This window comes from Arvicanthis niloticus, chromosome 7, assembly GCF_011762505.2.
Source record: "Arvicanthis niloticus isolate mArvNil1 chromosome 7, mArvNil1.pat.X, whole genome shotgun sequence".
NCBI lineage: Eukaryota > Metazoa > Chordata > Mammalia > Rodentia > Muridae > Arvicanthis > Arvicanthis niloticus.
In genome coordinates, this window is record NC_047664.1 from 77209055 (window position 1) to 77232683 (window position 23629).

Sequence of the window (23629 nt, forward strand, 5' to 3'; positions counted from 1 at the left end):
GTCCACTCAGGCGTTTCCTTAAGAGACGTTACCAAATGACTCAACAGTCTGCAACTAGGTGCAGACCCAAACAAGTTCAAAACAGTGATTTGATTGGGTAGTTGTAATTCACTGTAATATTATGAGTCGTATACCAACATGATATTACAAATTGGCTTATAATTGTGTTTGCAGCATTCTTTGTAAGATGAAAAGAAGAAAACATCATGTGTCCATCAAAAGATGAATGAATTAACAAAATATGGTAGACTCAGATAATGGAGTATTATTCAGCATTTCATGGGATAAAAGTTCTGATGCATGCTGCAATGTGGATAAACTTTGAAAACATTGTGATAAGTTAAATAATCTACAAATGGAAGGACAATTATTGCATGACCTGACTTTATGAAATATTTGGAGTAGATGAATTCAGAGACAGATGAGAGGAAAAGCTAACAGACTAGAGGAGAAAAGAATGGAGACTTCTTAATTGTTATATAGCGTCTGTGATGAAAAAAAGTTTTTAAAATGGTTGTGCAACACAGAAATGTAGCAATGCCGCCACCTTCTCCCCCCACCTTCTCCCCCACCTAATCCTCCAACCTTCTCCACCACCTTTTCCCCCCACCTTCTCCACCACCCTCTCCCTCCATCCTCTTCCCCCACCTTCTCCCTCCACCTTCTCCCCCCACCTTCTTGTACATTCTGATCAGTATAATGTTAAATATTGACTATAAATAAAAATAAGTGATGAATAAACAGTATGTACAGCGTACTTTAAATGGGTAGGTTATATGGTAAATGAGCTGGGCAATAATAAAGATATAAAAGAAAAAAAGAATTTTTTGAGTCTACTAAAGGAAAATATGTAAACTCTGCACAGATTAAAAGTGGGGGAAACTGTCCTTACTATTACTCAAAATCCAGAAACATGGTAAATAATATTAATTATATAAAATAAAAAATATTAACTATATTATACATGTTTAATATAGTTAATATAGCATATAATATATATATTATATAGAAAATATACTCTCTATATATACTATAAAGAAAAAACAAATTGCAGCTTGTATAAAAACATACGTGTGTGTTCCTAAATTTAAAGAGTTTTTCTTAAAGATCAGCAAGAAATTGGAAACTATATGAGCAGACAGTTTACAGGAAATGAATTGCAAATGGCACTGAGAAACTGACATTATATCTGTGGGGTGAACTCAATTCTGTCTTATAGGAAAAAACTAAAAACATTGATAGCGTTTCATTGAAGTGGAAAATTAGTCCTTGTGTTTATTACTGCATAGGAAAGTTCACATTGTTTTTCAAATTGTGTGTGTGTGTGTGCACGTGTGTGTATGTGATGTGTGTATGTGTGTGTAATGTGTGTATGTGTGTGTGTGTGTGTGTGTGTTTACTCTTCAATGTGGTGATCTTGATCCCAAAGATGTTTTGGAGCAACTACAAAATGACATGTATGCAGACATATGTTGTTAGCAAAATGTTTACATGAACCCAAGTATCCAACATTGGGAGACTGATAGAATAAACTATTATATACAAAATAGGACAGTGTTCAGGAGAAAATAGAGACAGCTTCAGTACACCCTGATTGGGGCTGGGGTAGATAATTAGAAGCAGGGAATCTTTTTATTATTTAAAATTATTGTTTATTTTTAAAAATAGACATTTATTACTAAGACTTAAAATATAGTTGTTAATCATTTGAAATATAGTTACCATTTCAATCATTTCTTAAGTATTTTTTATAATTTGTATACTAATTCTTATTGATTTATTTATTTTACTTATTCACTTTACATCCTGCTCATTTCCTCCCTCCTGGTCATCTCCTCCCACAATCCTTCCCCCATCCCCTACCCCCTTCTCCTCTGAGCAGGCAGGGACCTCCTGGGTATCCCCCCATTCAGAAGTAGGGAGTCTTATGTGATTACTTAGGAATACATATGTGGGTTCTTCAGTTTGGCTCTAAGTTTCAAGGAGGAGTCAAGAATTAGAGAATCCATTAATTATTAAGCCCTGGCTTCTTGGCTAGCTGTCTCTACTACATGCTATACACAGTGGATAAGTGCATGGAGTAGTTATCGTACATAACATGTTGGTTCCTGGGCTGCTTGTTGCAGTTGTAAGGCAGAGTTCTGTTTTTGTGCATATCATTTGGTCATTATCAGAATACTCAGAACTATCTTAGTTGTGGTGGTAGTTACACCTATGTATAATTGTCAAAATTCAGCAAATGTAAAACCATACTCAGAGATTGTGGTGGTTTGAAAGAGAGTCCCCTTAAACTCCTGTGTTTGTTTGAATGTTTGTTTCCAGTATGTGGAACTGTTTGGGAAAGATTAGAAGGTGTGGCCTTGGAGGGGATGTGGCCTTGTTAAAGGAGGTATGTCACTAGAGGGTAGATATTTAGGTTTCCAAAGCACACACCATGCCAAATCAATCTCTCTTTCTCTTTCTCTGTCTCTGTCTCTGCTTCTCTCTCTCTCTCTTTCTGTCTCTCCTTCCCTCTCCCTCTCCCTTTTCCGCTCCCCCTCACTCTCCCTCCATCTGCCACTATCTTACAGATCAGGTGTAAACTCTCAGCTACTGGTCCAATCACGCCTGTTGTGGACTAACTCTTAGATATTAAATCCCAAATTAAATGCCTTCTTTTAAATTGCCTTGGCCATGGTGTCTCTTCACAGCAGAGAACAGTAAGTAAGACAGAGACACAATAAAAATATAAAATCTTTTTTTAAAAATTCATACTTTCCCTAGATCTGTTCACTGATACCCTGAAGCAAGCAGGTCAGTTAATAATGTTTAACATGCATCTTTCCATGTGGGGTGGAACGTTGACACCACTGCATACTGTCCTCTTAGAGAAACTCATGGCCACCTAGCTGGTGAGGATGCTTTATCACACGCTCTTTGCTTAAAGATCAACAGATCTAGGAAATGCATGCTGCTTTTGAAAACAGAAGCTCATGTTAGTGAATTTATATAATATTTATAACTAAAATGCAGCAGCCTGAAGTTTCCTCTTCTTTGATTTCATGTGCTTATATTCTCTCTTTTATCCTTGGCTCTTAATGACATTAATATTTGGCATATGATCTATCTACCATACTCCCCTAACAAGGCCAAAGTATTTACAGTGCTAATGCCTACTGATATTTATACATCTGGGTATGAGTTTTGTGGCACTTCCTCACCATTCAGTGCTAGTTATTCTTGCTTATGCTATGTCTCTCATCTAGCTGTTCCTGGGCACTTTATATCTCTTTATAAGAGACAGATAAGTCACATGACCCTCAACTTGAATTGCTTTTCCGGCTCTGCCACACCTGCTTCACTTATTATTTGGGATTGTTTTTCTTTCTGAAGATGCTCCCTTCTCTGCTGTCCTCTGAGTACAGCTCCTCTCAGAAAAGGGAAGCACAACGTATCCTGTCATGTTTCCTCTATTCATCCATGTCTATTGATCACAACGATGGCAAATATATTTTTAGTATTATAAGATCCAAGGACTTACTATGTGGCCAAAGACATAAAGGAGAAGCCTATTTTTCAAGGACCTTTAAATTTCTATTCATGTCAGATCCACTAGCATCTCCCACTCAAAGCAAGCAAGTCAAGCCCAAAGTCTGCAATGAGGAGGCTCGCTCCATCGCCCAGGGTAGAACCAAGACTGTGAGCAAACACCTTTGCTTTCTTGACCAGAATTTGGGCTAATAGATTGTTAATGAATATAATTACTTCCCAGATATTATAGGGCTGCATAAATAAATATTTCTCTTACAACAATATTTATAAAATTCTTTCTCCCAAAAAAATCCTATTGAAAGGAAATATCATATATGCAAATAGAGAGTGGGGAGAAAGAGAGGGAAGGAGACTTTGTAAAATGTAGCTGTCAGCTTTGGGTAAGAAAAATAAGGGAAGTTGTTTCTTGGATACAGAGTTTCAGTTTGGATATAGAGTTTCAGTTTTGCAACATAAGGACTCTTCTGAAGTGGGTGGTGGTAACATTGCACAGTATTATAAATTATATCATTGTATTTTTTTTTCTTGAGACAGGGTCTCACTCTATATCTTAGCCTGGCCTTGAACTCACAGAGATCTGCCTGCCTCAGCCTCCTGAGGGCTGGAATTACTGTATGTACCTCAGTGCAAAATGAATGTACTCAAAATACAACCAAACTCTTATGTAGAAAGGCAACTAAATTGAGGCCAGGTATAGTTATACACACCTTAATCCCAGAGGTAGAGGCAGATCCCAGAGGTAGAGGCAGATCTCTAACTAGATCTCTGAGTTCAAGACCAGCCTCATCTACAAAGACCAGGCCAGCTATGGTTTCACAGTGAGACCCTCATCTCAAAAACAAAAACAAAAAAGTGATTAAAATGGTTAGACTTTGTGTTACATAAATTCTAACACACTAAAAGAATTGAAAAAAAGAAAACACAGCAAATAAACAATGTATTGTTTTCAACTTTTTCTACCCTTAACCAAAAGATCAGTTAACAGAAAAACTGTACATTTCCCTAAAAATGAACATTGCTGGGACTATTAAGGCAGTAAAAACATAACACAGAACTCTTTACCAGTGTGAACACCGATACACAAATGGAGCCTATAATTTTAAATTTCCAGATGAGGGAAATGAGGATCAGAGAGGCCAAGTAACTTTCCCTGTGGCTGCTGACTCAGTAAAGGCTGAAACCAAATCTGACCCACACCTGTGTGATGTCGGGGACCATGAGGCTTCTACCCTTTTTTGGTCTTGTTTTGTTTTTCCTACTTATGTTACACTTTAAAAAAAAGTTTTACATTTCTAAGTAAAACTTTCAGAAAAGTCAATTCCTAACGACCAGAACCGGCTTGTTTCCACCATGCTCTTGGATTCTTTCTAGATAATTAACTTTTTATTGATGTTCTGTTCAGATAGGGAGACTGTGTGCAGGGTTCATTTACCCATCCTAGCTGGAAGGGGTTGTTGTATAGGTCAGGCTCTGATTTCTGCCTAAGTATGTGCTTCCCCATCTCACTGCTTAATTCTCCATGTTGGCTCACTACCAACTTTCAATATTTTTCCTGAAAGACTCAGGAGTCTGTGGGAAATAGGCTGCCAGCTCTTACACAACTACTAGATTCATATACAACCGCAAGGCAACTATTCTCTCTAGGATGCATCCCACTTCTCTCCTAGGAAGGCTAAAGGCCCTCATTAAAGGTAAAAGCTAATTCCTAATCTACCTAGTTGAGAACAGACCTATGTGTGTGAAGTTTAAATGTCCCATTCCAGAAAGGCACTTTCTATTGTTTAAATGTGGGTTTCTGAGTTTATGGGAGACCACATTCTCCAGCTGAATAATATAGAAACAAATCATAATTTAATATCTCTTGGGATGAGGGAGGAAAATGAGCTCAAGATATTTAGCATACTTAACATGAAATCTGATTTCCAATAAAAAAATTATTATGTCGGCTTGCTTACATTTCTAGGGAGGGAGTCTGGGCATGCCAGTGACATCATTATGAAGTTTTCCGTGTGCAGATTAGATCAAATGCTGAACCCAAGTGTTTGACCCAAGTGTGACTGAAGACGGAACGTCTAGAGGGACAATGTCACAGAGGAATCCAGGAAGGATGTGGAAAGGCTGGGGAGTGGTTAGATTCGGCATGCATTTTGGTGGTAGAACAAGATTTCTGAGTCACCAGATATAGAGTGTGAGAGATAGAAAGTCCAGAATCGACTTGGGCAGCTGAAAACATGGAGAACCCATTACTTCAAAGAGACACTGAGGGACCATGGTATCTGTTTCCTTGAGTAGCTCTAAGTCCTTTGAGCTTCATCTTAGTCTAGATTCCTGCTGCAGTGTTCAGTCACAGGTGTCAGCTAGCTTCTCTGAAGAACGATTTGATGACAACGTCTCTCTCACTCCTTGGTATGTCATATTGCAGACAATGTCATGGCTCAGAACATCTGAATGATTCAGCCCTGCAGTCACGTGAACACTGAAGCATGTGGTGAAATAGTGACCAGTGGCAGGGGAAGTGACAGATGAACATTTCTCTTTTTTCAGTTGTGTAGAGTTGTAAGATGATCTCTGAGGTTCTCAGAAAGTACCACAAAAATCATAGGTCACTGTGAAAGCCAGAGGGCCTCTGGGGCAGTGGAGCTACACAGCAGACTGTGCTGAGCTCCTGCCCAACTGTTTAACCATAAGAGAAACAGAAGCCGAAGGGCCAAAGATGCTCCAAGCAAAATCCATAGCCTGAAAATGCCATCGACATCAAAGCCTAATAGAAAAGTAATGGGACTTTGAAATCTAGAATGGAAACATTGTGTAGTTTCTAAAGGGACTCTGGCCGGTTCAAGCGTGGCAAGCATGGCTCTGGCCGGCCTTGCCCTTCTCCCCCATTCCCTCTGCCTTGCCAAACTGATAGATTACATTCCTGCAACTAGCCACCAAGGTCCATTCCCTTATTTGGTCACTTCCTCCTCCTCTTAAGGCTGACTACCAAGATGCAGCTATCAAAATATTGATGTCCAGCCATCAAAAGCCCCTCTTGGCTCACCTAATTAACATGCCTGATTAAAATTAAACACCCCATCCTAACACAGGGTTTCCCCCTTTACCTTTAGAACCTGCTACGTCCCTCTGTGCCACTTCTGCCTCCTCTCCATTCTGAGACAAATACCCCTCCTCAGTCTCCTTTGTCCCTTCATTTTCTCCCTTGTCCTTTATCTCCTGTGTTTGTCTTTTATTCCCTGCCCTCTGTCCCTCTGGGACAAATACACCTTGTGCTGAGAACTTGGTCTTGAGGATCCTGAGCCAATACTTTTCCTTTCAGATTTCACACTCTTAAACACTCAGAGTTTTCTCCACTTCAATGTGTCTTTCCTTTTGACAATGAAGAACAGTCTCCCCATGTCTTGAAATGTTGCAAAGAAAGTTGCTTCAAAGTATAACTCTATTTCCTTCACTTCCTGTTCCTAGCACATTTCTTCCTCATTGCCTGGATTCCATAACCAAGCTACCCAGCACAGCCTTTGTGAGAAATTGCAACCCCTGCTCTAGAGAAAGCTTCAGTAAAGGTTCCTCCCTTGTGGCAACTGGAACATTTTGGGATGAATACTTCTTTGCTGTGAAAGGCTAGTGTTATAGACCATTTAACACAAACTCTGGCTTGTATCCACTAGATGTCAGCAGATCTCTTTCAGTAGTGACAACCAGCAATGTCTCAAAACATTGTCAAATATCCCTCAAGGATTGAAAATCATCTGAGATTGAGAATCACCAAACTATGCTAAGATACTGCAAAATGGGCTAACAATGTGCCAATAGGAACAAGTGGAATGTATGTAAGAATAAACATTGAAAGTATTAAGTCAGAAAAATAAATACAGGTGCAAGGCTGGACAGCGGAAGCAGATGACGCTAGCGGATTCACCATTCAATGTTTTAGCAAGGACGGGTGGAGTGAATTCTAACACACAGCCTTTGTACTTCCTGGGCCTGATGATGAGCTATGCCAGACGTGGTTAAGATGCCAGAACGCAAAATTATAATATTCATCACTTGTCTATGTTGCCCAGAAGGGATGTCTGGCAAGTTGCCCTAGAACCCGACCTTTTGCCCCAACAGATCTAAAGGCTTGGGATTTGTGATGGATAAAAGTGCTGTGTGAAATCTCCAGAAAACCATAGTAAGAGTTGCTACACAAATCCACACTGTTCTGCAAGACATGTTTTCTGAAGCAGAGAACAATTTTCTACTGAGAAAACAAAGTTCATCTCTTGTGAGGTGGATATATTATTAGTTCCACCAATCCCCCGGTGAAGTTTCAGAAACAACCTGTTGAAGTATAAAAAAAAACACAGAATCAAGTTGAGCAGGTTCATAAAACACGTAATTTCAAGAATGGATAGTTCACACTCTCCCATCACTTACTTTCAAAACACTGACATCTCCTCTGCAACTCACTTCCCTGGCCACAGAGGAGCTCTTTATACCTACCAAATACAGAATACAGGATTTGATTCTGCCTCATAGATGGGTTGACACATGACATTAACTAGTCAGTAACACTGAATTAATACTGCATGTTACTCTCACTTGGGATAGCTCTTAGGAATATTCAATATACCCAGGGAATCTTACCTTTCAGCAGAGCTTGTATAAACACACTTTATTATTCATTTTTATGTAAAGAAATGGCCTGAAGTGAGACTTTTTTTCTCTCTCATTAATTCTGCCAATGCCCACAATCATCAGAACTATAGCATCCCAAATCACTATTACGTCAACCTACAAATCCTTTTACAGCTCCCTCAGGCTGAAGGCAGAACTACATAATCCATGGCCGCTACCAGATCAGTCTGTTCTTTCTGTTGCTGGGAAGAGACACCTTGACCACAGCAACTTTTATAAAGGAAATCATTTAACTGGAACTTGCTTACAAGTTCAGAGGTTTAGTCAGGTGCCACCTTGTCTGGTCCTCTGAAGTGACTTGTGTAGAGCTTTAAATTCAACAGAGTGAGCAGACGAGAAAGGTGCAAAAGATTGAACCAGAGTGAACCACAGCCTTTGTGCTGTTCTGTTACCTCTTCAAATCCTCTCATCGTGTTTACCGTATCCAGCAACCTGTTCTGCGCATGCTTTAATAAGCTCTGAGCAAATGCAACACACAGCCCCTCGTCCCTCATTCCTGAGTCTGCATATCCTTGACGTGGGTGTACACTGAGATTCACAACTGTGCAGTTTCAAAATGCAGAGTAGTCAAAGCCTGGGAGTGTTATTAACTTTTGGTCAAAGGAAGGGGATGACATACAAATGTTTCCTTTGGTCTTGCCTGTGGTAGACAATTCAGAGATTCGTAAAGTTTCTTAAAAGGCCTAAGAGAGTCAGAAAATAATCAAATATGGAGATGATCAACCAAAACTCCTCCTCTGACTGCATCTTTTTTTAAATGTTTCACTTCTCCTCTCACTCCTGCCCTCCAGGGATAAATCCTCAAAGAGAGAAAAATCCACAGAGGAAAAGGAGACTTAATATAATTATTAAATATGATATACTTTATATTCAATATAAAATACCTTATATAAAATAGTTTATCTTTTATATAAATAAAACATAATTTAACTGTGTAATTAATTAATTAAGTGTAAACATAATATAAATATTTTATTATCATTATTATTATTGCTGTTCAGTTAACCAAACAGAAATATCAGAGGCAGAGAAGTGAATACACAAATCTGGAGTTGAGGAGAAGAGTCTAGCCTTCTAGACTACCAGTCACTTCTCAACCCTGAGGAGAACTGTGACATATAGGTACAAATTTTTTTTAAAAGACCAATAAAAAGGCAAAATGACAACAAACACATCCAAATGGAATTGTCAGCTAAGACACCCAAGGCAAATATTCTGGAGCACAGAAGGAAACACCAGAGAAGTCTATCCAAATATACAGGACTAGATAGATCCTGTGAGATTCATCTCAGGTAGCCTTGAGTAGAAGACAACAATTTCAGCAACAAACAGGTCCCCGTTTATTATTCTCCTAGTTGTACCAAAATTCTACCTTTAGATAAATGGTGCAAAAAACTGTGCACAGCTCAGTCCATCATTTTCTTAAGAAATCTACCCTGTGTGCCTAATCCTGCAGTGACTTGATGTCGCAGGGTGGGTTGGTATCCGAGGAGAAGAGGAGGGGAGAATGAAGGAGAGGCTGGGGAGAATGGCAGGAGGGGCAGGCTGCGATTGGCCCATAAAGTGAATAAATAAATTAATGGGGAAAAAACAGCAAAGAAAAAAGAAGAAGAAAGAAAACCATCCCGGTAGAGGATGTTACCCTGCCTTCGCAATCACCTTTTCTAGTCCTACCTCTTGTAAACTCCTTCGGTATAGACTTAAAGTTTGAATGGTCTTTTTACCTGGAAATCAAAGTTCCCAACACTCAAATCCCTGCCAGGGATGTGGCCTAAATGAATCACACGTCTTATAGCCCAAAATCTTGGCATCATTCATGCCTCTCACACCGGAACAAGCATCACCTTTAAAACAAATTCTGCTTCAGTATCTGATGTGAGCAGGCGAGGGTGCAATTTCTAAAAGGCGCCCAAGAAGAAGGTCTGTGCAGTCGGGGTAGGGTATGTGGAAATTAAGTGGAGAGAAATTAAGGGTTCTAGTGATGTCTAGGTTCCTCTCCCAGAGATTCTGACTTAACTCGCTGAAGTGCTCCCAGGAATCTAGAGTTAACAGCGTTTTACATATGCATACGAGAAAACATTTAATGGGCTTTCAAAAGATTTGCCACAAATAACGGAATGGGTACGTCTAGAAAAAGGAAATACCACCATTATCAACTCTTCCTCTAATCAGCCTATGCTAGTGGTTCTCAAATTTCCTAATGCGTCAACCCTTTAATACATTTCCTCATGTTACAGTGGGCCCCAACTATTATTTTATTTCTACTTTATAACTGGAATTTTGCTACTGTTATCAATTGTAATGTAAATACCTGATATTTAGGCTATCTGATAGGACCTCGAAGGACCCACAGGTTGAGAATCACTGGCCCCTGTGCATGCAGGCCCCGCCCCTACTTTTTCCACGCCCATAGGCCGCCCCTGCCCCATCCATCAAAGCTATGTCCCGCCTCCTCCAAGTCCATTGGCCAGTCTGTTTTCCTCCACTGCCTCTATTTCCGGCTCCACAGGGTCAACTTCCGGTGCATCGCGGCACGTGACCGGATACGGGAAGTGGCGGGTTCTGGCCGCTCCTTTTCCCTGCTCAATGAAAAGCACTTCATAGCTGCTATTGCTGCCGGCGCCCTTCCAGAGTCCGTCTTGGAGCACCAACCTCGGCCGGCCGGCCTCGCGGTAAGCTTCCGGCCGGGGACCCGCGGTCCTGGAGGTGGTAGCCTAAGTGGAAGCTGTGTTCAATCCGCGCCGGGTCGGCCACTCCCAAGTGACCCGGCCCACCCACCCTGCTCTCCTCCGGGGCTGCAGAACCCGGGCTGTGTCCTTACTTACCCCTGACTCTGGGAGAAGGCGGAGCAGGGAGGCAGCCGAGTCAGTCCACAGTTCCGCCCATCCGGGACAGATTTCATTTTTGCCAAACTAGCGTGGCCCGGGAGAGGAAGATGTGACCTGGCTTCTGCCGACCCAGATCAACATAACATGTCCTTATAAAGCTTCTAAGTGCATTGCCCAGCTTCTGAGCAGTTTTCTTTTCTGGATGACATGTCTCCGTGTTGAGATGTTTCTGCAGTACATGGGCCCAACCCACTAAGGCACTTGGTGTGGACGCACAGTGTAATGATGGCCCTATTGAGCTGAAGGAAGTAAGACTCGGGATGAACAGAGGTTAGCTGCCTCTGTAATGGACAGCCTTCAGGTTTTAGAAGGCGAAAATCTAAAGAGAACCCAGAATATGGGTGTGGGTTTTAGATTTGGGAAACAGTTGTGAAGGCCACATATTAATACTGACATAATGTAAAGTTCTATATAAAACACTGGAGAATTCATCACTAGCCACAAAGAAGACTGACTGTCACAATGCTACATCGTCCCATTCATGTCCTTCAGATTCTTCACTAGACCCCAGAGTGCTGCCTGGCACTTAGTGAATAGCAATATTTGTTGAATTATGTTTAATTCCTTTATGAGTTATGACCAGCCTTCTTCTGTTTTACCATTTACCATGCATGTAGTATGAGTATTGACCATTGTTAATTTTTCTTTTGAAGAGCTTTTACTATTGCTATTAAATAGGTCACACCAAGAGGTTGTTAGTACCCAACACACAAACCTGTGATAAAGCACCCTCCTCCTACTCCTCTCAAGAAATGGCTGTGGAGCTCTAGGAGATGACACTCATATCCCCATTCGATGGCAAGCACTTGTCTAGTAAATACAGAAAGAAAAAAAAAAAGTGCTCTAGACATTTACATGAAAAGATCAGTGTGGATTAAGACTTGTATTGAGTCAGCTTCACCCAAATGGAGAAACGTAGGTTTGAATAGGGAGAAGTTAATATGTCCTGCATGGGAAAGCGCTTATGCAAAGATTTCAAGCCAAAAAGAACAGAGTGCTCTGAATGGAAGGCATGGCTTGAGAAAGCTAGATTGCTGTTGAACCAGTATGTAGTTTAATGAGAACTGGTTTAAAGTTACTTAATAGTTTTTCAGGGAACTTATAGAAGCCTGAAAAAAAAAAAATACTATTACTTAAAGGCAGTACATCTTGTTTGCTATGTTGGCAGGAAGGGGGGGGGGCAGTAAGTTGTATGTACATGGAGAAGTCACAGAATATGCTCACAGATTTTATGTTGGGATGGAGGAAGCAATCGATTAGGGCAAAGTTTGAATCTGGGTATTTTCTTAGAGATGCAAAAGTTGGAAAGAGGTAACTTTGAGGGAACTATCCATGGTCTGTTATTGAGTGTGATAGTATTCCCTTAAATGTTGACTCAGCACCCACTGTGTGCCTCTTGGCAAATGCTAGGAATATAAAGATGAATAAGATAAGGTCCTTGCCAACAGAGAACTATTTTTAATAGGGACTAGAGTGCACTAGCTAAAAAACACAGGTTGGAAGAGCTGTTGTCGGCAGAGGTAAGATGGGGAACAGAAGAAGAGGAATTTTTCTAGGAGAAAAGGCTTCAAAGAAAAGATAATGTGTTGCCAGATTCGTTGAGGGTGAGTTGGAATTTGCAGCGTCAAGAATTTCAGAAGAAGGAAAACAGTGAATAAAACCTAAGACAGAAGAGTAAACTGGACAGTATCCATAGGATAAGATGGGCTAGAGCTTTCATGTCCCATCCAGGCCTCAGGACATATTAAGGGGTTGTGGCTAGTTTTACATCAGTGTGGCGCAGGCTAGAGTCATCTGAAAAGAGGGAACCGAAGCTGAGAAGCTGCCTCCATAAGGTCCAGCTGAAGGGTATTTTTTAAATTAGTGATGGATGAGGGCTGGATCATAATGGTAGTTGCATGCTTGACTTATAGAAGAAACTGCTGGACTGTTTTCTAAAACCTCGGTACCATTTGTCATCCTCCTAGCTGTGTGGGAGAGTCTCCTTCATCAGTGCATGCTGCTGTGTGTCCTTTGGGTTTTTAGCCTTCCCAACAGTTAAAAGTATCAGGTATCTCACGGTGGATTTCAATCACATTTCCCAGGTGGTTGATGATATGGAGTGCTTTGGGTTTCTGGTGTGTGTGTGTTTGCAAAAGCCAAAGGGCAGCTGCACCTCCTCAGAACACCGTTCATACCCCTTCTCTTGACATGGTCTCTCACCAGATTGGCACTCCACCAATAGGTGAAGCTGTCTGGTCAGTGAAGTAACTCCAGGGATCTGCTTGTCTCTGCCTCCCCACCATGCACTGCTTGTTATGTGAGCTCTAGAAATTAAGCAGGATTGGACTTGTGTTCTCCAGGTACTAGGAAACACTTTGCCAACAGAGCTGTTGCCCCAGCCCTGTACTGAACTTTTGTATATTTATTGGCTATTTGTACTAGTCTCTGTATGTATGTGTGTATGCTTGAATATATGTTTATATGGGTAGTATCTGTGTGTGAGTGTGTGTGTGTGTGTGTGTGTGTGTACTGGTTTCTCTGATTTCATTTCCAAACTTGAAGCCCCATGGTTTTATGTTATAGATATATTAATATATTTATGTATCTATTAAGAATTTATCATTTGAGTCATAACTGGAACACTTTATGAGGGAGGGCGATGCTTTTGAGATGAGTTCAATACCTCTCTTCTAAATAAACACTTTTCAGCTGAGAAAAGATGACAGCCATCAAGCATGCGCTACAGAGGGATATCTTCACACCAAACGACGAGCGTCTGCTGAGCATCGTGAACGTCTGCAAAGCGGGCAAGAAGAAAAAGAACTGCTTCCTGTGTGCTACAGGTAGGTGTTTATTACGCAAAAATATGTGCTGGCTACCCACTTCCTTAGGGTCATGTTCTCCTTGTTTCTATAACTGGGAGAATTGTTGGGCTGACAAATTAATTTTAATCGTTTTTATTGACTGCTGAATGCTGTAAGAGAATGTTTATAGTGTGTGTCTAAGGTGGCTGACAAGTGAAAGGAAGAACTCTGGGCGTGCAGCGTAAGGTGACAGCTCTGCTGCTGTCTTTGCAGTGTGGTGGTGTCGTCCTTACCCCGTTCATTTCTGCTCTCTGGTGGCTGGTGTCTAGGATCCTGCGTCTTACCACAGTCCCCATGTGTACTTTCAAGCTGTACTTTACTTGTCTTTAACTTTTAATAAATTTAATTATAATTCCCCTCCCACTCAACAGTACATTCATGAGAATTGTGTTCATTTTGGAGTTTTCGTTGTTTTGTTTTTGAGCCGGGATTTCACTCTGTGGCCTGAGGCTCACAGAGCTCTACCTGCCTCTGCAGTCAGCCAGCGCACCTGGCCATGAGTCAGAATTCTGTTCTTACACAAGGCTCTAACAGCGTAAAGTTACTGCTATGGCCTGCTCCGCTGTGAGTGTCCCATGGTCACCATATCCATCCTACCAGGGGTGAGCAGTGAGGTTTGTGTCTGGGCTCTGCTGCTTAAACAGCTCGTGTGTGAATGTGTTTGTGCTTGTCTTGTGATACATTCACCAAAATGATTTTAAGGCAGATGGTTGGTGTGGATTCTGCTCTAGTAGACAGTTCTCGTAAAAGGGACGATTCTCACTCCCACAGCAGGTGCTTCTCTCAAGTTCCCCACACGATGATCAACAGTTGCTCCTGACTGATTGTCAGGACGGCGCAGTGACATAGTATCTCCCTGTCGTTTCAAAATGCACTTTCCCAGGTAATGGTGAGATTGAGCATCTTCTCACAGACGTATTCATCTTAATTTTAGCATCAACTTCTTAAGTTCCAGATTTTGTTGTGTTTTGATTGGATTGTTTTTAAGCTATCGTTCAAGTTGTAAGGAACTTGCATTTTTAAATGATGTTTATATCCATGAACATGTTTGTTTTCTATTTTTATAAGCCTTGCTGTTGTCTTTAAAAGTTTTGCATGTTGTTAGATTTGTTACGAGGTTCGTGTGCTGTTGCCAGTTATGATGGAAGATTTGATGGAACCGAGTGCTCTCTTTTATAAATACTGTTTGCCATATTTGGGTTTAGGATTTTGCATCCATGTTCCTTATCTATGTGTAGTTTTCCTCTTGTTACCTTCGGCTGGTTAGCCATAGTTATTAAATAAGCCAGTGCATGCCCCTTGCTTTCTCACTAAAATACTCGTGTGCTTGGAGTTATTCTCTTCTTGAAAACTTGGCAGGAGAAGTAGGCAGCAGTGCTGGACTAGTGTGGGAGATGGGGGTGACGGCATAGTTTTCCCAGAAAGTGCAGTTTAGTGGGTGTCTTTCAGTCCAGTGGGTCTCACCCTTCCTGATGCTGCAGCCCTTAACACAGCTCCTCATGTTGTGGTGACCCCCAACAAAACATTTTGGTTGCTCCTCTCTAGCTGTAATACTGTTTTCTGTAATACCTGTTTTCGGATGGCCTTAGGTGATCCCTGTGAAAGAGCCTTCCAGCCCCAGGTTAAGGACCTCTGCTTTAGTCCATTTGGTATGGTAAGATTTTTAAGAGAGTAAGAGGGCTTGTTGTTGTTTTGTCTGTTGTTATTGAACAGCCATCGGCTTTTCAAATGTATCCGTGTTCATTTCAAATCCAGACTCCATCCTGTCGCCAGAGTCATGTTTTGAAACTAGAAACTAGAGCATATAATTTCTCTAATAGCATCCCTTGCTACCTCATCTGGAGCCTCTGAAGAGCTGAGCACCTGTCTTTTGTAGTGACTTCATTCTCATCCACCTCCTATTACACTGTGCTGTCTGGGTTGAGTACTTACTGCTGCTCTTCGTGGAGGCATTGGGATCTTACAGACTCTTTGGACTTACATGTGTCAAAACCATTAGATTTCTTTTCCTACACTGTAAAAGAGGCCTGAAGCTTTCCCTCTCGGGCATCTCTCTGCCTCCAACCCTCTAGTCTGATTTAGATGCTTCCTTTAGGATTCTGTGACCTTCTCAGCCGACACATCACAAAACATTGCACATACTTCAGTGTTGCCTGAGAGCCACATTTACAGTGCGTGCACGAAGAATGAGTAGGTGACTGATGTGCTGACAATCTTGTCTGTGTGCTCTGTTCAACAGTGACAACTGAACGCCCCGTGCAGGTGAAGGTGGTCAAAGTCAAGAAATCCGACAAGGGAGATTTCTACAAAAGGCAAATTGCTTGGGCCCTGCGAGACCTTGCTGTGGTCGACGCCAAAGATGCCATCAAAGTATGTTTCCCATAGTCCTTCACTTGTGCTCAGGAAGAGTCTTTCTTGTTGCATACAGTAGTGTATGAGATGATCTAAGCTTGTTCCGTGGCTGTAGGCCTGCCATCTGCTAGTCAAAAATACATTCATCTCTGCTTCTTCAGCCCCGCTATTAGACCACTTAAAATAGTAATAAAACCACATGCATGTGCTTGGATCACTTTTTTACTTTGTTAAAGCTACAGCTGTATTTGTGTTCAAACTATATAAACTAGAGAAAAATAACCTTAATACTATGTATTTTTAAATTAAATATACTTAATATAAAATTCTATAAATTAGTATGGATTTCAAAGTACCATATGTTGTGTGAGTTAACTCTAAAATAGTCATTTTTTGGTAAGATTCAGTTCAAAAGTGTGTGTCATACATAAGGGAGGCTTCCTTTGTCCTCCCAAGTGAAATGAGGACTTGGCAGCTGATGGAGCCAATCTGGGCATTGGTCTTTGTGGTTCAAATAAAGGAAATAATATGGGCTTACGTACCTCATTTTGAGGTGATTAAACAAAATTTTAAGGATATAAATTTTATACCTTTCTTTGAATGTGCCCAAACTTGGAGGACACAGCATCATCCAGTGATCACATTAAAGGGCTCAAGGCAGTTCTCAGCAGTGCCCTGTGACGTCACCAGAGCTCCATCTCTTTGTTAATGGTCCTCCCTCCACCTTCCTTCCTGGCTAGCTCTGACCCGGTCGTTGCTGTGCTCCCTCAGAGCTCAGTGGAGCACCACAGCACACCCACTGTGTGTTGGTGGGTCTCAGAGCAAGGCTTGCACCAGTGAAACTGTCAGACCTCTGCTGGAACTCCAGAAGTCTTGCCTGCTTGCCAGAAGGTACAAAGGAGAAAAAAGTGGTAGAGGCATTTGTAAATTGATCTGGTAAGATAAAATTCCGGGGTTCTGTGTGTTTGTTAGTTTGAGACAAGGCCTCATGCAACCCACATTGGCCTCAAACTTACTGTGGAGCTGAGGCTGTCTCTGACTGAGTTCAGGTTCTCTATGCCTCTGTCTCTCAAATGTTGTGATAACAGGCATGCACCACTGTGCCTGACTGAAACTGTAGTTTTATTCCTACTGTGGCATAAATCTTGGCATCAAAAAGTTGAATAAAATGAAAGGTAGTTGAGCCATGTGCCTAGAAATAAAAGTACTTCTAACACACACACAGAGGACTCTATTTTAGTAAGCTAGTCTTTTTCCTAAGAAGCACACAGGATTTAGGGAAATGTATAACGTGGTTTGACAAGTGTAGAGAGAGAAAGGGAGGATTATTTGGAAAAACAAGTAGTTTGTTTTGTTTTTTAACTTCAGTAAATAATTTCTGATCCTGGGGTGGCAGGAGGAGGAACCCTTTTGGAAAGTTTTAAGAAGCACAGGTTTTGGTAGGTTTTCAGAAGTGTACCTGCTGCATAGCCCATGTGAAGTTCACTTGGCACTACCCAGTACTTTGTCAGACAGACTCCTCTATGCTGACTTGCCTCATGGGTTTGTGTGTTTGTATCATTTATGAAAGCACCTCGGTATGTGTTTACTATAGATGGATATAAACTGTGGAATCGTTAGACTCGGCCTGGGAGTAGCCGTTTAGGACCGTGCATTGACTCACACAGAGACGCCACCTCTGGAGCACTCAGCCTCATTGTTGGTGTATGGGAAGTTGCCAGTGCTCTTAGATGGCTTTATACACAGTAAAGTGATTCCTTTTAATCATAAATACAAGTTTTCAGTTAAAATTAGTTTATTACATGGGGGGGGTGCACATGTGCCATACATGCATGTGGAGGTTAGCAGACAATTGGCGAGAGTGTTGTACCCTTCCACCACGTGGAGCAGGTTGTTAGACTTGGCAGCAGGCGCCTCTGCCTGCTGAGCCAGCTCACCAGCTCAGGGTTTTAGTTTCTAGGATGCTTTAGCTCTGTTTATTCAGATATAAGTTGAATAAATTACTAATTTTGCCATAGTGTTATATGATAATGATGCTAAAAGTCAAGTCCTGTTCCTTAAAATATCCCACTCTTCAAAGTAATGGTTTCATCGAACTTTTCTTGCCTTGAAGGTCTGTGACATTTTTCCCCAAAAATAGTGCTATAAATGAGTAGAATTATCTTTTTAGCCTAAAGAACATTAATATATTAGAATATATTACTGTCCTATAGTGTAGTGCATTTGAGTCTACGTTTCAGTTCTTTGGAAGTGAACAATAATATACATTCATGATTGATTTCCACAGAAGAGTACAATAGACCTATAGTTGAGAAAGAAACATTGCTGTACAGTGGTTGTACTGGTTAGTTTTTGTCAACCTGACACAAACCAGAGTCACCTGGAAGGAAGGAATTTCAATTGAGGAAGTGCCTCCCATCAGATTGGGCGCTAGGTATATCTGTGTGGTATTTTCTTGATTTGATGACTGAGGTGGGAGGGCCCAGCCTCTGTGGGTAGTGCCATCCCTGGGCAGGTGGTCCTTGGAGCTATACTAAAGGTAGCTAAATGAGAGAGAGCATGGAGCAGGCCAGTCAGCAGCTTCTCTTCATGGTTCCTGCCTCCGTTCCTGCTTGAGTTTCTGTCCTGACTTCCCTCTGTGATGGACAGTTACCTGAAAGTGTAAGATGAAAAAATCTTCCTTCCCCAGGTTGGTTTGGTCAGGGTTTTATCACAGCAACAGAGAAGCAAAGTAAGCACTGATCTGCAGACTTGGAGACGGTGTAATATGACTCAGATTGTCTCGATTCCCTAAACAACTTTAAGGTGCACCAACACTGTTACCTTTTGAGATGCCTGTAATTATTCTAGATTTTCACTCCTAGACTTTAAGGGCACAGAGAGAAAGTGGCCACTGTAGGATGCTGTTGCTTGTCCAGTTTTTGCTATAAATCATATTCTCCAAGCATTTTAAGTCACTTGGTTAATGTGTGTATGTGTAACTGAGCCTGGCCCTTGACCATATGAGGCAAGTATATCCCTAGCCATTTACGTGATAGCTAATGGTCTTTTTTGCCTCCCAGGAACAGCTTCCATTCTTAACTTTTAAGTAGCTTTTATAGTAACAGTGAAAAGTGATAGGATCAAATCCTATCTCTATATTCTTTATTCTAGGAAAATCCTGAATTTGATTTACATTTTGAGAAAGTCTATAAGTGGGTGGCCAGCAGCACCGCTGAGAAGAACGCCTTCATCTCTTGCATTTGGAAGCTGAACCAGCGCTATCTCCGCAAGAAAATTGATTTTGTTAATGTCAGCTCACAGCTTTTGGAAGGTAAAGTGAATGAGAATGTATACGTGTGGTCACAAGTATCCTTAAGTGACTATATCATTTGGTGCTTATTCAAAGTAACTAGGATACTGAGTTTGCCTCGCAATATGTCATAAAACATATCAAAATCATTTTTATTACTGAAAACATTATATGCGTGCATTATAGGATATTGGTATATTAAAATTAAAACGTAGAATCACTCATCCTGGGCTTGGTGGCACAGGCAGCAGTCCCTCCCCACTTAGGAGGCTAAGGCAGAAGGATCACAAGTTCCAGACCTGCTTCAGCTCCAGAGTGAGTGTGAAGCCTGAGTGAGTCTTTTGGGCAGCTTAGTGAGATGCTGTCTAAAATCAGCAGTGAGCGGCTAGAGGCAGCGCATTGGTAGAGCACTTGCCTGGAGGTGCAAGGACACTGCCAAAAACATGCTCACCTGTAAATGTGCTCCTTGTGCAAGGACACTACCGAAAACATACTCACCTACAAATGTGCTCCTCGGAGACAACTGCTGGTATCAGTTTGACATATATATTCTTCAAGGCTTTTTCTATGAATACCTAAATAGAGAAGTTTACACTTTTGTTTCTTAACGTTCTTTTTCACAGAATGAATTCAGCACAAACTTTTTTTTATGTTACTACTTACTGTAAATTTCTATTTTAAACAGTCGTAGGGTAAGTGACCTACAGCAGTCCTTTTATGCTGAGCAGTAGAGAACACAGTTCTGATGTTACACGCCCGAGTTTAAATCCTGGCTTTGCTAGCTATTTCTTGGCTTTACATAGTTAATGGCAGCCTCAGTTTCCCTTATTTGCAAAGTAGAGATGATGATAGTATCTAACCTCTAGTTATTATTAATAATACATTTCTTAGCATGTACGCATGATAAGAAGGGTCTCAGGTATATAGAAAATGCTCAGTAAATCCCGTCTCTTCTTGGCAACAGAACCCTTGGACAGGATGTTGATGAGGGCGTCTATGATTTGTCTGCCTTTTCAAATGTTAGTTACTGTGGACTATTTTGTATGGCAAGACAACCTCTACTCTGAAGTATTAATATGTTCAGTGCGATCTCATTCTCTGCAAGTATCTTTCCTAAGGGTGTAAGCTTCCTGTTAGGGATGCCCTGTGCATATCACTCTTCATCTCACAGAAGAAACCAGCTTGCTTGTTGTTTTGAGACAGTCTCCCGGTGAAGCCCAGGCTAGCTTGGAATTCACTGTGTAGCCTGGACTGACTTTGATTTCATGGCAGGCCTCCTGCTTAGCCTTCCTAGTGAGCCATCATGTCTGCCTGAAAACTTTATTCATGTGTTTATTGGAAGGAGGACACGTGCGTCTCATGGCTCTTGTGTGGAGGCCAGAGGAAATGCTGTGAAGTTGGTTCTCATTCCATCTTTATATGACTTCCATGGACTGAATTTCAGGTCACCAGGCAAGCACCCATACCCACTGAATCAATCTCTGGCCCAGTATTCAATAATTTAAGATATAGCTTGAAGCAAACCATTTATCTAGCTACTTGCTTCTTTATTGGCCCTATTTTTATGTGGCTATGCACATTTCTCCTTTCAAATAGATTATTCTTCTCAGCAGTTCTCTCTAGCCTTGGTGCTTAGAACTGGCAGAAAAATGGCAGATACCTCTGTCAGGCCTGAGCATCCCCCAGGCCCCTCCCCACGGAGACACTGGCCTGGGTTAGGAGCATCAAGGAGGCTGCCATGTCACCAGGGCTTTGACTGTGGGGTGTGCTGGGAAAGTGACTTCTGGAAATGTGTGGTCATTTTTCTTGCATCCAACTACAGATTCATTTGTTTTGAATGACTTTGACTTTGAGGATTTTTGTTTTGTTGGGTTTTTTTTTTTTTCAAATTGAAACAAGAATATTCTGATTAGCTAATCAATCATTCATGAAAAGCTTGTTATTCTGTTTTCAAATATTATGTTTCTGGATGTCATGTATTCCTAATACATATTTTAAGTTGACATATTTCATTAAGACAACTATATTGAAAAATGCATACTCACTAAAAAACATTACCAAAAGAATACAAAGACTATTGCTAATTTTAAGGATAAAATTGAACTTTTTTTTAAAGGCACTTAATTTTTCAGGACATACAACCAAAATGTTGAAGTTCATAAAGATGAGCTCAGTGGAGAGTGGTTTTAAGGATGCTAATCGTCCTTCAGGAGGTCATTTCAGAAAGCATTTGCTGGGCCCTAAAATCACAGCCATTAATTCCAGTTTTTAAAAAATAAATGTCTCTAGGCTTAGGACAATGTTAAGGAGGGAAACCCTCATTACAGCCTGTTTTGAAGAGCCAGATAGTCAGCCAAGTAACTCGGCACTCTTACAGCTGTCCATGCGGCAGCAGCGCCCTTACAGCTGTCCATGCAGCAGCAGCGCCCTTACAGCTGTCCATGCGGCAGCAGCGCCCTTACAGCTGTCCATGCGGCAGCAGCAAGGTCGGTAGTTTGGATAAATGACGACAGGATGCTGGAGTTTACAGATGGAGAGGGAGGGAAGTTCTTTTTGTCTTAGCCTTTTCTTTTTTATCCTTTGACTTGCAGCCAGACTTTTAAACAATCTTCCACTTGAATCCTTGAATGCCTGCTTGTACTGCAGTCTTCTGTGTTCGTTTCTTGCCTCAGTCTTATTCTTTGAAACAGTGTTTTGTGACTAATCCTTTGTAAGGGAGTGTCCTGGCAAAGCTGTGGGCCTTGAGTGAAAATAACTTCACTAAACGCATGAGTCAGAGCTGACCTAAAAATAATCCCCGGAAACGATTCGCTTCCCAGCTTTCTTCTTCAAGGACTCATCAGTACTGTTTCTGAAAGACAAGAGAAAATAGAGAAATACACTTTGAGACAATGAATAAGAAAACAAACATACAAGTTTAGCTTCTTAGGGATCTTCCCACTGTGTAGTTGGTCTTGATGTTGCCCTGAGACCCCAAGTTTAACATAACGTTAAAACAAGATATGGGTCGTAGTTAAGAGTTTTAAATCTGTATACTTCCTACCCGCTAATATTCTTTGCTTCCTTTCCTCTGCTTTCTTCATACCTTTCACTCCAGAACTGCCTAAAGTTACAGAAGGTGCGTAACACCTTTTCTTTCTATTCTGTTCCATGTGTATGTATCACTTGCTCTGTTATCCATGGGTTGTATATTTTATGGAGTTGTATACAAGGATAAATTTATTACAAAATCCATATAGTGATAAAACCAATAGTACTATTCGTTATTAGCTTCCAAAAGACTGTTTCAGGGAAAGAAAATACTACTAACATAGTTTTGATGACTTAAAACACTTGTTTATGTCCAGTGTTTAGTATGTGACACTGGTGGGTTATTTAGGCAGTACCTGCCCTCTAGTGGTTAATATGGAGTCACATTTGACAGTTGAGGGTCTCCACCAGGAAGAAAATGGTCTTATTGAAAAGATGAGAAACATAGCAATGCTTCTCTGAAATATTTCTAGAGTGTAATCTGTAAATTGCTTATGTCAGAGATTTTAATCTCCTTCCTCCTAGGGATACAATCAAATCTGCCGAATTTATTATCTCTTCAGAGTAAATACTGTCTCACTTAGAATTATCAGGCTTTTGTTCTGAGACAAATGTCTTTTAAGTCATACTGAATGAAAATATTCATTTTCAAGTAAAATAACAAACACTAAGAGCATCCAGACTTTGCGATTTAATTCCTGCTACAGTCAGTCTAGAGAATCAGTAGCTTTTTCAGATGTATAATTAGGGATAAGTGTGATTTCATCTCACCTCCACCAAACTCAGAGTTTGTATAAAATGCTCGCGCACTGTGTTCCTTTCCCCAAAGTGGATCGAGATGAAGCCTGTCAGGCTGACCTCTCATGTTGTTAGGAAGCTGGGAAGTGTGCGATCTTATAGTTTCATATCCCCATGTTGTTCTCAGGTTACTAACGGCATTCCTGTAGTCTAGCTGTTTTATCTATGCATGGGAAATTTTTAAACAACAGCAAAAAATAGAAAATGCAGTCAAT

The 23629-nt window shown here is 41.0% G+C and overlaps 1 protein-coding gene and 1 long non-coding RNA gene across 8 annotated transcripts in view; one reads left to right on the top strand and one right to left on the bottom strand.

Annotated features, from left to right (window-relative positions):
- Positions 1-4453: 4453 nt before the first annotated feature.
- On the bottom strand, positions 4454-10607 carry LOC117712935 (uncharacterized). The gene is made up of 3 exons (XR_004607351.2): positions 10520-10607; positions 7948-8009; positions 4454-7851 (listed from the first exon to the last, which is right to left on the bottom strand). It is a non-coding gene; the product is annotated as an uncharacterized LOC117712935 (long non-coding RNA).
- Positions 10608-10728: 121 nt separating this feature from the next.
- The window catches only part of Exoc1 (exocyst complex component 1), a 40975-nt gene continuing 28074 nt past the window's right edge, over positions 10729-23629 (top strand). For 4 of the 7 annotated variants that reach the window (XM_034509027.2, XM_034509029.2, XM_034509024.2 and 1 more), the window contains exons 1-5: positions 10729-10880; positions 13788-13921; positions 16182-16312; positions 19448-19607; positions 22684-22704. In XM_034509027.2, the coding sequence (XP_034364918.1) occupies positions 13798-13921; positions 16182-16312; positions 19448-19607; positions 22684-22704 (436 nt within the window). In that variant the 5' untranslated portion in view covers positions 10729-10880; positions 13788-13797. The remainder of the gene's footprint in view (positions 10881-13787; positions 13922-16181; positions 16313-19447; positions 19608-22683; positions 22705-23629) is intronic. The other 3 variants (XM_034509025.2, XM_034509028.2, XM_034509030.2) reach the window with 1 other exon arrangement.